The 15,871-nt window shown below is 38.0% G+C and overlaps 1 protein-coding gene across 1 annotated transcript in view; it reads left to right on the top strand.

Moving 5' to 3' along the window:
- The first annotated feature begins 719 nt into the window (after positions 1 to 719).
- Positions 720 to 15,871, top strand: part of LOC132544641 (protein lev-9-like) — a 39,268-nt gene continuing 24,116 nt past the window's right edge. The window contains exon 1 of the mRNA XM_060208262.1: positions 720 to 1,210. Coding sequence (XP_060064245.1) covers positions 1,159 to 1,210 — 52 coding nt within the window. The 5' untranslated portion in view covers positions 720 to 1,158. The remainder of the gene's footprint in view (positions 1,211 to 15,871) is intronic.

Below are 15,871 nucleotides of genomic sequence, written 5' to 3'. Positions count from 1 at the left end.
TCTGTTAACTCCGCCGCTGTTATCTGTTGGCAGTGTTGATGGTGATCCCGGAGATATTGCGCTGTTCATTGCCGTAATGGCTTGTATCAACACAGTTTTACACCGGCATAATTGCATGACACTTTTATCGTCGATTGTTTAGGTTGCTGTTTGTTTTTATTGACTGTAGCTAGTGGTTCGCTCGCCTTCATGTCTGATTCCTAATTTCTATCTCCATATCTCCCTTGCCTATTCTACGCCGAGATTAAATTCCCCAATGACAACATGAACGACGGACTATCAACAAGAAACATCACATAATCGGACATTGATTTCCTTCTTCAAAATATTTTCTATAAAATGAAAAATCGATTAAATGTTTGTTAGCTTCACGTACTATGTACCATATTGTCCCCTGGGTACCGCCCCGTCCAACGTGACAGAGGCACATGTCAAATGCCTTCACATCTAACACGTCCCAAGGGGACGGAAATACTACATCTCAAAATCAGTTTCAAATTCGTTCCACGCCAAACCCCATGAATAAGCCGTCGATGTACTGTTAAATCTCCTCTATAAACACTGGTGGGATTCGTCCAGCAGAAACGTCTAAACCAAATCGCAGAGATGCCTTTACATGTATGTGTTGTAAGGCTTTGAAATATACAATATACATTTGTATGTATCAAAACACAGTGAAATTGACCAGAGACTAGGAATGCGCGACAGTGAGGCTTACCAAAGAGGCGGAATGGAATTAGTCACTCTGTCCAATATTTCCTGTAGGGGAGCGATGTTCTCAGACAACTTAATTACAAACCACATATCTGTGCCGTTGTTTTAGGGAAACTTTAGACTGCAAAGTTAATTCCAATGACGCTGATGACTATTTGGTGGAAACAAGATTTCGTTCAACTCCCGTACTCCAACTGTCAACCACATGTACGTTAAGGATTGTCCATTATAGATAGAGAGCACGAGAGAGCGAACGTGAGTTTAGTCAATATAAGCACGATCTACAGAGAAATGTGCAAATCTAATTAGTTTCCTAGGTCGGGCATGTGTCAGGCGAGGTCTAAATAGCTCGTCACAGATTCGCTCCATTCTGCAGTGTAGTGTAGCGTGATTCAGTGGCTGTGAGCCACCGTAACACATAACTGCCTATTGTACACAGGAATTATGGAATTACGGAGTTTGTACCTGCTGTCATTAACACTTCTGTTTACATACGGTAAGTCTGCACTGATACGTAGACGCATGTACGTTTTACACCTGTGCGATGCACGTGCTTGATCCTAACTAGTATCTTACTTCACTCAACATCAAAGCCTTTTTGTACGACCTGTTGCTACTACTATATAGTTTCAGATATATCAGAATATGATTTATGAAATCTCTTTCGACTTTTGTTTTGCGCCAGAAAAAATGGTTACGACATAAACATTATCTCCATTTCACAACCGAATGACCGAGACAAATTCCAACTCATGATGCTGGTTGAACGCTATTTACTCTATTCTTGTTATGTGTAGTGGTTATCTGCCGTCGTCCTAAATACTTTTTTTTTGTCATTTGTAACAAAACTATTTCTCATTTAAACTGTTTGTCTCCCTTACACAAATATCTGTCGCTGTAACAAACCCAGCCTTCGTCATATTTATTTTGTTACTGTATAACAGCCATTATACAAGTCTGGTTAGAATAATACATTAACAGTATGTTCCCATGGGGGCGAACGTTTTGTAAACATGAGGAGCAATGACACATTAACAGTGTTTACACAATGGCAGTGATTATTACATATTATTTTCTATATACATAGAGTGGGATTATAAATTATCGGTGTGTACATTTGGTCGAGATTCTGAATGAAATGTGTGAAAACATGGTGTGATTACACATTAATGCTGTGTATACATTGGTATGAATTATTACACATTTTCGGTGTGTTAAACTTGGATGTGATCACACATTAACAGGTGTATACATTTGATGTAATTACACATTAACAGGTGTATTCATTTGATGTAATTACACATTAACAGGTGTATTCATTTGATGTAATTACACATTAACAGGTGTAAATATTTGATGTAATTACACATTAACAGGTGTATACATTTGATGTAATTACACATTATCAGGTGCAAATATTTGATGTAATTACACATTAACAGGTGTACACATTTGGTATAACTACACATTTACGGTGTGTACACATTTGGTATAACTACACATTGACGGTGTGTACACATTTAGTATAATTACACATTAACGTTGTGTACACATTTGGTATAACTACACATTAACAGTGTTTGTATCAGTGGACTACTCTAGTAGCGTTTGATCATTATCGCTGAACAGATATTGGTAAGACTGCAGTAATAACGTTTATTTTGAATACTCCAAACTTACTCATCTGATTAAAGATAAGACGATGTTCTTCTAGTGCTCGTATACTAAATGAACTTCCGTCGTGGATGTTAATGTAATCAAATATCTGACCACGTGACCTCGTTAGTAAGTCGAATCAGTTTCATGTTTTCCTTCTTTATTTTGCTGTCAGAATTATGACATTTCTTTTTCTGACTTCATTAATTCATCACCCTTACCCGGTAAAATGTGTTAGCAACCTAACACGTGTCAACACCCTTATCCGGTAAATGTTTTAGCAACCTTACCCAGTAAATGTGTCAACACAATTTCCCGATAAATGTTTTAGCGACCGTACGCTTGTCTACACCCTTACCAGGTAAAAGGGTTAGCAACCTTACGCGTGTCAACACCCTTATCCGGTAAATGGGTTAGCAACCTTACGCGTGTCAACACCCTTATCCGGTAAATGGGTTAGCAACCTTACGCGTGTCAACACCCTTACCCGGTAAAAGGGTTAGCAACCTTACGCGTGTCCACACCATTACCCGGTAAATGTGTTAGCAGCCTTTCCGGTAAATGTGTCATCACACTAACCCGGTAAATGCGTTAGCAACCTTACTCGGTAAATGGGTTAACACCCTTACCCGGAAAACGTGTTAACACTTTTATCCGGTAAATGGGTTAGCAACCTTACGCTTGTCAACACCCTTACCAGGTAAATGGGTTAGCAACCTTACGCGTGTCAACATCCTTACCAGGTAAATGGGTTAGCAACCTTACGCGTGTCAACACCCTTGCCCGGTAAATGTGTTAGCAGCCTTTCGCGGTAAATGTGTCAACACACTAACCCGGTAAATTTGTCAACACCCGTATTCGGTAAATATGGACCTTTATTCTATTTTTTGTATGGTAAATATTGGAAAGATTTGCTTTTGTTTGATTTCTTTGTCATTTTTTAACATCAATTTTGTTCTTTGCGGATGTTCTACATTATTGATGTGAGGCAGGATGAAGAAATGTAGCCTTTCGTCCATAACCGTCTACGTTATGTGTATAATCTACGCTCTTCTGCATTTCTCTTCCGAGCTAGCTTTTTCCTCTGTCTGACTGTACATATGTGTGTCTATACCACAGTTTAATGTGATGAACATTTTTGTCTGTACTTTAGTTCGTCGTGTTAAGATTTTTTTGCCTGTACCGGATCTTAGTTGGACAATCTTATATATTACGGAGACACATTTAAAATATGAAAAAAATTCCGTCTTTCTGTCAATAACACAATTTATTCAGATAAAAACCACACACACACAACGGTTGCCATATAACCATGAATGTTGTGAAGACCATTCGTCTCAAACATAGCTTCCCGTCTTTATCACGATTTTACACCATATTACCGAGTACATTTCTCTCTGTAGTTCAATAAAGAATGACAGCTTAAGCCTTTTTGATCTACAATTCACTGGTAGGTCAGGGCCTTCACCAGGACAAGGTGACAGTGGTTTATATATATCTACTCTGACACCAACCATACCCCACTAACTCCTTTTCAGGTTGATATAGTAGAACAATAAATAAAATGTTACAAAGCGAGACTGATCAAGGGATGTGATGTAACTGTGTGTCAGATTTATCCAATGGAATTCCACAAAAATCTTCACTTGTCGGTGTTTGAGACGAATGCTATCTCCAATGAAATATTTGGTCTCGTTGGAATAGTTGTTGAATCTAATAATTCAATGTTGACAATCGAGACCTGCCTATTGTGATTTAGATATACATATATGTATATGTAAACATGTTACACTGTATTTCTTAGTCTTAGTCTTGGCCACAAGGTAAGGACTCAATTTCAATCAGAAAACTTTGAATCAAAATTAATTTTTTGTTTGTTAGAATAAGCCTTGTCGTATCCCTTGTCTCCTTTTCTGTTTGGTGCCATATGCCACCAAGCGAGTACCCGTACACTAACACTAAAAAGCTTGCTTTGCCACCTAAAGCAGCGTCTGCACATGTATTACTGCTGCTTAAACCATGCACGTGATCGTACTATATTTAAAAATGGCATGTCGAAAATGGTCAAAAGCTGATGGCAAGCTTCTGGAATGATTCGATGTGGTATGGCATACAGGCAAGTTGCTGCACATTTCAATGTCATTCCTTTTTTGTCTAATTTCGGTTAATGCAGCGTCTGAACTCGTGTCGACGAGCGTCCCAGGTCTGATAGACATCAAAGACTACAGATAGACACTTCTGTATATCCTAGTAGACAGGCGAACCCCATCCGCCACTGCCAACAGGCTCAGAGGACAGTGGAAGGTCAATGAACAATAGTCGACATTGCTCTTACCAACCATTAAAACTTCATCTGTTGACTGGAAGGCACAAGCAGTATTTGATTTGATGATGGCGGTGTTAGTGTTTAGGTGATGCTTTTCTCTAAACCGTGACCTTCACTTGCATGCTTTATATTAATCTGAATGGGCATAGATATCGTGGTAAGATCCTTCTACCTTTGGTTGTTGCGCATTTTTACGCGCATCCATTGGCATATCGGCTTTTAGTTATAGACGGCAATGCAAAAAAAACACACAGGGCCAAGCATAAGACTATCTCCGACAAAAAGTTATAGAGATGCTCCCGTGACCTTCAGTGTCACCAAGAATGATTCCAATTAAGCAAGTATGGGATTTTCTCTGACAAGAAGTCAAAGCACGTGGATCCAAATTTGACAAACAATTGGAGAATTACGTGCAGCATTGATTCAGAAGTGACAGGGGTTTCCTCAGTACAAGCTTCGGCGTCTAGTCAATGGTATCGGTCGACGAGTGCAAGAATTGCACTAGAGGCGATACTGATATTTTCACACCCAATAACACTCGTTGATTAGTTAGTCTTATATCAAGTAACATGATTTGGTGATTTGGTGACAATAAGAGGCAGTTTGAGTAAAACATTTGTTCTGGACTTGGGGAATGCATTTTTGAGCACGTCTTTTAACATGATACAGTACTTCCGGTTCCATAAAGTTAATTTCCTGTCGGCTGTGTTTCGTAAAAAGCCAAAAACATTCCTGTATATCCTGTTGAATAATCGAATAATCTTATAAGGTTCTTAAATACAGAGAGCAAAATTAAGCCCACTCTAAGGTATGGGTGGTTCCTGACTTCTATCCTAGAGTGTATGTAGTGAGAGCAATCAGGCACCACAGAGACATTTTCGTTGCACGAAACTTTCCTGCTCTCACTACTGTGGATAAAAGCACATCTTCTGTCACCATATTATCATTCTTTATGATTACCAAGGAGAAGTAGCTATCGTCACAACGTTAAAAATAAATGAGGCATTTGTTTCCTTATTGAACGATATAGTGTGGCATTCATATTCGTTCCAGATGACACAACTTTGATGTTAACTCTAAACATTCTCGTGGTACTACTCTCAATATATCATATAATATTGTTCACTGTGTGCACTCTCTTCAAACTCTATATTCTACACTATCGTGTACTATCGTTCGATGTACTCTTTCTATCGTGGTAATATCGCTGATACGAAAAATGTAGTTCACTATGACATTAGCAAAACGAACCTCTCAAACTTAGTCAACTAGTTTTTGTGTCATCGTAACGCTTATGGATGTTAAGTAAATTGCGTTTGCTATGCAACGCATAGTGATGTTTTGTTGTATATTAGTTTGATAAATGTGATTTGAGTTTAAGTAGCTTAAAATGCATTGAAACACATAAGGCATGATTCGAATGTGTAGAAAACTGTAGTACAACCAATGTGTCCTTTGGTTAAACCAGAGACCGTGTAAGCATGCGTCATCATAGGGCAGTATGGCAGTCATTGGTTGGTGTTTATCGACATATGTAACCGTATATAGTAAACAACTTGACTTAGATAGAAGAACGTATCAAAGCAGAGAGCAAAAATCATTCATAGTCCTTCGATTTGTGAAATGTCTTTCAACAACAAGAAATGTATTAGTCATGTCCATCAAAGATAAAGAACATGACAAACTCTTCTTCATATATCGCTAATCTCCACCTTTTTCTGACAGCGAATATAACATTTGGCTGTCATGTTGTATGATATATGAGAGTCAACTTTCCCATTTTAGATAGTAACATCCCTCTTTCTTAGCCTATGGTATTTACATGTCAAAGTTGTTTCGATGTTGAAGTCTTTGTTCCCAATATCATTATTTAGATAAAAAAAGACGTCGATAGCTACATATATTAATGTGACATAATTTTGGTCACCACCGTGACCTCATTTGTAAATATTTTATTTTGTTGTGTGATATTAAGTTAGACCCGTTAATGTGTCTTGTGGTTTCGTCGTTGTTTACAATTTTCTCATTGAATAACGTGATATTAACATATTCCAGTTGACCAAGGTGATGGTCGATTTAGCGGAAAAGGTTTACATTTACGGACGCCTGGTCTTTTTCTCCTTATGAATTTTTAATCTCATTTCATCGATTTTGAATTTTGACTACAATTTCAAGTTTATTTACCGATATTTTCTTCCTTTCGTTTTACTGAAATGGTCGATGCACACGAATCTTATAAACATTAATCTGTTCCCTCGATACGATTAAAAACGTATAATGTTTATCCTTGGTTGTTATCCTTAACCAAGAAATACAGGCATGTTTTCTCGGGCAATGAAACAGAAAATCAGATTGAACAATACATACCTCTTGAAAATGCATCATTGGATATATAACCAGGCCTGTTTTCTGACACACGAGATAACATTTTCTTGTGGTGAATTTATTTATCGAATGAAATGCGTCGTGTAAATTATAGGAACTAGCTATAAACTACAGCAAAACCCCAGCTGGCGCTCCGACAAAAGCAAATTTTTCATTGAAGTAATTGGAAATTCAACACGAAGCTATGAACGATGTAATCAACGCTTTCCTGTAAAGGCAACGGCTTTGGGACTCAGCTAATTAGCTCTATTTAACTCATTATGGAATAGTTTTTCAGGGAAATATAACTTCACACGAACAGTTTGTAATGTTAACTTTTCACTGGCTTCTGATTAAATTTCTGTGAATAAAGGCCGTTATGTTTTACAGAGGTGGTCGAACCTTGATACCGGCGGAATGAATATAACATTGAGAAATTTAGAAGTAAACAGAATTAGGTCACCTAAAGTCGGTTAACGCGCTATTTATAGGTTCATTATAGAGAAAATGCTAAGTGTAAGATTGAACTTCGGTCAAGAGACACAATATTTGCTGTTGTTGCTTGCCTTAAACATCTACCGGGTTCACTCTCAAGCACTAATCTCGTTTTGGTGTGAAACTCAATCGACCCAGAGAAACGACCTCATTTAGAGAATCTTGTGTTTGTCACTAAACCGTTCGAGGAGTCTGGTTGTGATCTGGATCGACAGATGATTTTTATTATTTGTTATTTGTTATATGGTTTATGCCCTAAAACTGTCGCCAGACTGCATCAAACATGGTAAAATTTATGTCGGAAAGTCGTCTGGCAGAGAAATCAGACACAGAATCCATACAAATAAGCTTCGAGAACACTTCACATGACATGCAAACGATTTGACTTCAGTGCAGTGTTTGAGAAGCCATTTCCTGATTACCTTGTACATTTTGAAATGCAGGTCGTATTTAAACTTCCGGTACACAGTTTTCGCCGGAAATTTTGATTCATGGCAACATAAACTTTTGTAAACTCGGCGTTGATTGCTCAAACTCATGAAAATTCGGCATTAATTGTCACGTTATTCTGGGTACACCAATTTCAATTTCATCGTGCCAAAATGGCGACTTCATTAATAATGTGTAACAGGAGATTTAAATCTAAGCTGCTATATTTCACAGGATATGGATCGAAATTTCCACAAATTGGAACTGAAGTTGAATTATGTACATGTCTGTGAACGTGTTTTTAAAGGTAGTTTATAGGGATTCAAGGTCTTATTCACTGTCATATGACTTTCCGATTATCTGATATTTGACAACAATGTTTGACGAAGTCTGGCGACAGTTTTATGGCATAATTAAAAATAAGTTCTATACCGAATTACAGGAAAACCTATTTACCTGTCGAATCAGACCTCTTCCAGGGAAATATCTTGGTTTAGTGAACATTCACAGGTATCTCGAATTCTGGGTGTTTCATTGGTTCACCTCCTTACTTGAGGGTATTGACAGACGAGACTAGTACAATGTACCTGTGGTTCACATACATGAGGGTATTGACAGACGAGACTAGTACAATGTACCTGTGGTTCACATACATGAGGGTATTGACAGACGAGATTAGTACCATGTACCTGTGGTTCACCCCCTAACATGAGAGTATTGACAGACGAGACTAGTACGATGTACCTGTGGTTCACCCCCTAACATGAGAGTATTGACAGACGAGACTAGTACAATGTACCTATGGTTCACCTCCTTACATGAGTGTATTGACAAACGAGACTAGTACAATGTACCTGTGGTTCACCTCCTTACATGAGTGTATTGACAGACGAGACTAGTACAATGTACCTGTGGTTCACCCCTAACATGAGAGTATTGACAGACGAGACTAGTACGATGTACCTGTGGTTCACCTCCTTACATGAGTGTATTGACAGACGAGACTAGTACAATGTACCTGTGGTTCACCTCCTTACATGAGTGTATTGACAGACGGGACTAGTACAATGTACCTGTTGTTCACTTACATGAGTGTTTGGGCAGACTAGACTAGTACGAGTGTATTGACAGACGAGACTAGTACAATGTACCTGTGGTTCACCTCCTTACATGAGTGTATTGACAGACGAGACTAGTACAATGTACCTGTGGTTCACCTCCTTACATGAGTGTATTGACAGACGGGACTAGTACAATGTACCTGTGGTTCACCCCCTAACATGAGAGTATTGACAGACGAGACTAGTACGATGTACCTGTGGTTCACCTCCTTACATGAGTGTATTGACAGACGAAACTAGTACAATGTACCTGTGGTTCACCTCCTTACATGAGTGTATTGACAGACGAGACTAGTACAATGTACCTGTGGTTCACCTCCTTACATGAGTGTATTGACAGACGAGACTAGTACAATGTACCTGTGGTTCACCTCCTTACATGAGTGTATTGACAGACGAGACTAGTACAATGTACCTGTGGTTCACCTCCTTACATGAGTGTATTGACAGACGAGACTAGTACAATGTACCTGTGGTTCACCTCCTTACTCAGACTAGTACAATGTACCTGTGGTTCATTGACAGACGAGACTAGTACAATGTACCTGTGGTTCACCTCCTTACATGAGTGTATTGACAGACGAGACTAGTACAATGTGTATTGACAGACGACCTGTGGTTCACCTCCTTACATGAGTGTATTGACAGACGAGACTAGTACAATGTACCTGTGGTTCACCATGAGTGTATTGACCTTACATGATTGACAGACGAGACTAGTACGATGTACCTGTGGTTCACCTCCTTACATGAGTGTATTGACAGACGAGACTAGTACAATGTACCTGTGGTTCACCTCCTTACATGAGTGTATTGACAGACGAGACTAGTACAATGTACCTATGGTTCACCTCCTTACATGAGTGTATTGACAAACGAGACTAGTACAATGTACCTGTGGTTCACCTCCTTACATGAGTGTATTGACAGACGAGACTAGTACAATGTACCTGTGGTTCACCTCCTTACATGAGTGTATTGACAGACGAGACTAGTACAATGTACCTGTGGTTCACCTCCTTACATGAGTGTATTGACAGACGAGACTAGTACAATGTACCTGTGGTTCACCTCCTTACATGAGTGTATTGACAGACGGGACTAGTACAATGTACCTGTGGTTCACCTCCTTACATGAGTGTATTGACAGACGAGACTAGTACAATGTACCTGTGGTTCACCTCCTTACATGAGTGTATTGACAGACGAGACTAGTACAATGTACCTGTGGTTCACTTACATGAGTGTATTGACAGACGAGACTAGTACAATGTACCTGTGGTTCACTTACATGAGTGTATTGACAGACGAGACTAGTACAATGTACCTGTGGTTCACTTACATGAGTGTATTGACAGACGAGACTAGTACAATGTACCTGTGGTTCACCTCCTTACATGTGTGTATTGACAGACGAGACTAGTACAATGTACCTGTGGTTCACCTCCTTACATGAGTGTATTGACAGACGAGACTAGTACAATGTACCTGTGGTTCACCTCCTTACAGGAGTGTATTGACAGACGAGACTAGTACAATGTACCTGTGGTTCACCTCCTTACAGGAGTGTATTGACAGACGAGACTAGTACAATGTACCTGTGGTTCACCTCCTTACACGAGTGTATTGACAGACTTGAATAGCACCATTTTCTTGCACTGACAGACGATGCTCCCTATGGAGAATAAACACCTTCGGCGAGTTAATAGGTTACCATAAGAACAGTTGGCTGTTAAAATCAAAAGCGCACAAGATCTAAGAGACTTTTTCTTGTTCCTAACACAAATAGTAATGGCGGGAATGTTTCAAGAGAAAACAAATATCCGACTGTTTGTTAGAACATGTGAATATTCCGACATCACTTATGGTTTTTAAGAGGCTTTTTAGAAAATTGAACAAAAGGCACCATATATTACAAATTTACTCAGCGCGAGGAAATGGAAAGATAGCATGTGTTCTCTTATACAGTGTGATCGTCTGTTACATGGCGTGGATGGTAATTGTCTTTCTGAAAGTTGCAAGTTATAAGGACATATCAATCTTACCCTAGTATGTAATACAGTATCATAAAAATGAAAAGACAAAAATGTATTTTGAACATAATCAGCAAAGTTTCCAAAGTAAAATGAAAAAAAAAATCTTTTAAAATCTTTTTATTTTCACCGAAATAATTAGAATATACAGTGCTATGATACTGATATGCAATACTTAGCGATAACGTGAATGATGAATACTTACCAGCTAAAACAAAAAATATTTTCTTTTCCAGAAGAAAAGACTTAGCTAAAAAGTGAATAATTTTTTTTCGTAATCTTGGTAAGAAAATTCTACTAACATTGCATTTCTTTCCTTAAGAAGTATTTGTTATGTTGAACAAAATTACCGGACGAAGAGATTTTTATTAACTCCATTGAATCCCTACAAAAGCATGGATGCCATCAAATACCTTTTCCATGTGCAGTACCGGATGTGACGACTAATAAAGCAGTTGTCAAAGTTCTGAGTCATTTGGTGCTAGACCAAATGATTGTTTACTGGAGTATGATGAGTTGTTGTTGATTTTGTTTTATCTTTTACAATGTCGATAGTTCATGTTTTCTCAGTTTTAATGAGCAGTATTTTGTGTTTTCGTCTTCGTAAATATATAATTGCGTAGACGTACGTGCTGCAGTACTGTACATGGTGACAGGTCACATGATCATTTCATCACTATGACTACGAATATAGAGGAAATAGCAATTCACATTAATTATTTAAACTCATATTTCTAATTTCAAATATAGTCACAAATTGACAGTATGTTAAGGCACGTTTCCCAGATAGTTACTTTTAAAATCAATTTCCCCTGTAGTCTGGTTGATATATAAAATTTAATGCTAGAGCAACAGCGTATATATAGTAAAGATGGCGTCTCCGTACATAAACCAGCTTTTGTCGGGAGCATTACAAGGCCATAGTAAATTATCGTCGTATTGATCAGGTTGAAGGAAAACATTTCCTATAGGTTTAAAAGTGAAATCTATATATAGACACTTTCTTGAACAAGACATGGAACTGTTTGCATGTCTGTGCAGGTTAATATGGGATCATAAATAATGTTAGAGTGTTTTAAACAATGATTTAAAAAAAAACACATCTGATATTTTTAATGGAGTACACATTCTGGTTAATTGATGTTTAGTGGTTTGTATATACGTGTTTATTTGTATGATATTGTGTATACGAATCTTTCTCCTTACTTGGACAGGTACACGTATCAAAGTTATCGTAAGGGTGAGATTAAATAGAATCTGTTATCCCCCTTTATAGTGAAATATCGGATTCAAACCCAAGGGGATTATTTACTTGTCAAACACGAGACTTGCCGAGAATTTGATAGCTCAGTAATCGTCCCCCGAGGGTTGAGATCCCCATCTCACCATTAAGGAAGCGAATGATTATTTTTCTCCTATACCGTTTTCCTTGTTCAAGTGCAAGACGAAGCGTATTGTGTGTAAACAAAAACACGTGGACGGTGTATGAACAGTGACGATTCCTGCGCCTCAAGGCGCTTTACGCATTTAATTTTACACATAATAATACTGAAGCCGATTAGTAGCATAAGAGAAATAAAACTTATCTCGTTATAACGAGTTTCGTTATCATGTTATAACGAGTTATTAAGCAAGTTTTCTCGTTATTTCGACTTGAGCTATATAAGACGATTTTTTAAAAATATTTTTATGTAGTACTAATCGGCTTTTAGCTAACTAACTTGTAATAACGAGAAACCTGAAGTCGTAACAATGGGGTAACACGTAATAACGAGAATATTCATGTCGAAATAACGACTGTAAGGAGACAATGATTTGATACCACAGCAACAATCCATTGACATTTCGTCAGCAATGACAAAACAACAGCATTACATGTATACAAGGTCAGAGGGTAACAGATCAAATCATCGAGGGAAGATTATTAAGCTGGCAATCACTTGACAACCCTCGGACTGAAGCCACCCATTCTCACTCAATAGGAGGTGATGGTTTCATCATCTAATGTATGGATGTAATTAGGGCAGTCATGAAGATAAATCCTTTTGGTGACCTAGAAACCTTGACCAAGACACATATTCCCAAGAGAAATGTAACAACAAACCTGACGAATTAAGAAAGCAATATCCTTTTCCCACATAAAGTATTGCTATATTGTGTTGTTGTATTGTTAGTATTTTGTTGGTTACTAGGGATCACCACCTTAGGATATAACAAAAATCGACAATAACAGAGGGAAACAGATGGAAAAGGAAATGATAGTTTGAAAGCGGAACTGAATCCATACACTTTTTCTTACACGTGACAAATATTCTTTCTCCACATGACATATATATATCTATGTAGCTTTATATTAGAACGGAATCTTATTAATGTGGTAACACGTGTTTAACACTCTATCACGAGTAAAGCGACAATGTCACCAGTAGGATACCAACACGTTACTGATTGTGATAACACGAGTTTAAGACGAGTTACGACTGAAACACCAGTAGGATACCAACACGTTACTGATTGTGATAACACGAGTTTAAGACGAGTTACGACTGAAACACCAGTAGGATACCAACACGTCACTGATTGTGATAACACGAATTGTGATAGACGAGTTAAGACGAGTTACTGAAACACCAATAGGATATCAACACGTTACTGATTGTGATAACACGAGTTGTGATAACACGAGTTTAAGACGAGTTACGACTGAAACACCAGTAGGATACCAACACGTCACTGATTGCTATTACACAAGTTTAAGACGAGTTACGACTGAAACACCAGTAGGATACCAACACGTCACTGATTGTGATAACACGAGTTTAAAACGAGTTACGACTGAAACACCAGTAGGATACCAACACGTCACTGATTGTGATAACACGAGTTTAAGACGAGTTACGACTGAAACACCAATAGGATACCAACACGTTACTGATTGTGATAACACGAGTTTAAGACGAGTTACGACTGAAACACCAGCAGGATACCAACACGTCACTGATTGCTATCACACGAGTTTAAGACGAGTTACGACTGAAACATCAATAGGATACCGACAGTCAGTGACCTATTTTATATACTACTGGTGATTCATCCGTAACTCGTGTTAAACTCGTATTATAACCGTGTTGACACATACAGTGACGCCACATTTGAGAACACATTTCCCCCAAGTCCCTTATTTGGTATCATTGTTACAGCCTTGTCATTTATCTCTTCAAAAGACAATATGCCTTGTGTACTTTTTAGCTCCGAAGTCCGGAACATCTTAAATCTTTCATGAATTCAATATGACGTCGCCCGAGATTTTTTATATTCTATTTTAGCTATCTTCTATAATGACTTCATTTCATACCGTAGAACGTGACATCTTGGCTTGCCTGAGAAACGACCATTAGATATGACAATGTCTTTCTATATACACAATTTTGATGGAAGTTCGGTGAGAAAGCTACTGCGGATGACGATCAAGTCATGCAACTGAACATGTCACGTGCAATTTATGTCGGGTCTCTAAGAGCGTTCTCTATTATTGTTAAAGTACGTTGTCATGGCGACGTACAGTTAGAAAGGTACTGAATAGGTTCACAGACACGACATCTTTGTTCGGTTCTACACATCATCTACCCCTACACAAACATTGACATATGGAAAATTACATCAAACTGAGAATAAAGCGTGTCTAATTACCGCCATGTTAGGACCACGAGACGCCCCCATCTTTAACGCGACAGACTCTCCAGAGTCCTCAGACCTGTTGCGTTTGTTCCATTTGCTTGACGTGACATCCGCCGCTCATTAATTCCCGCCAAAATCTGCCTAGACTATTCATTTGTAGCCAAAGTACTGTTGATCCTGTGACTGCAATATTAGTCTGATATGACTTGGAATAGCACGAAGGTACCTATAGCCATGACCGTGACAACATAGTCCAATACATGTCCGGGCCTGACCTTGTATTTCCGCACTCACTGGCTATCATTAACTGGAATTCATGGTAAAAGAACCACAAAGTGATTCCTTTACCATGACTGGAATGTTCAAAGAAAACACCAGCAATGAAGAATCCTGTGTCGTGACAAGAGAGGAGTTCTATAGCGATACTAATGGAAATTCATAGAAAAACATTATTCATAATTCTATCTCATATTTTTATTTCATTTTAATCTATTAAGTGGATGATGTGTTTTACATCACGTAATGCGTCACTGACCTAGTCTCTTCTCTGTTGTTGGACAATACCGATTTATCTCAGTCAATCGATGACGTGTTGTCCTTTTCAGTAGGTTGTTATAAAAACGATATTTTCTTACTTCCCAACAAAAAAATTTTGCGGGTCAGTAGAACAGATATTTTCAATTTTATTGAAAAACACGCTATTCCGCTTCAAATCTCAACACATTACATTCCAAATAAGGAAACAGGAAATAGTTTTAGCTTTTTATACATTTGTCAAAATCCTCAGAAATGCAATGTCACTGTGTCGTTTTAACGACATAATGACAATTCAACTGAGGTTCAATAACCATAATATTCGGATCACTCGTTTGCTAGCGACGTATCAACGTTTGGAATCTGACAGTATCATTTAAACCATTAACGATATTTTTTAATATTCAAATGCTAACGTCGAATACTACATATTGTATTAAAATATGATCGCAAATGAGTTTGATTGTTAATTTAGATACTTTGCTACATGTAAATATTAAATTCTCGAACGAGTTTATAAA

This window comes from Ylistrum balloti, unplaced genomic scaffold (assembly GCF_031769215.1).
Source record: "Ylistrum balloti isolate Yb309-2 unplaced genomic scaffold, AGI_CSIRO_Ybal_v1 Utg369806, whole genome shotgun sequence".
In the NCBI taxonomy this organism is placed as follows: Eukaryota; Metazoa; Mollusca; class Bivalvia; order Pectinida; family Pectinidae; genus Ylistrum; species Ylistrum balloti.
This window is presented reverse-complemented; position numbering and strand designations above follow the sequence as displayed.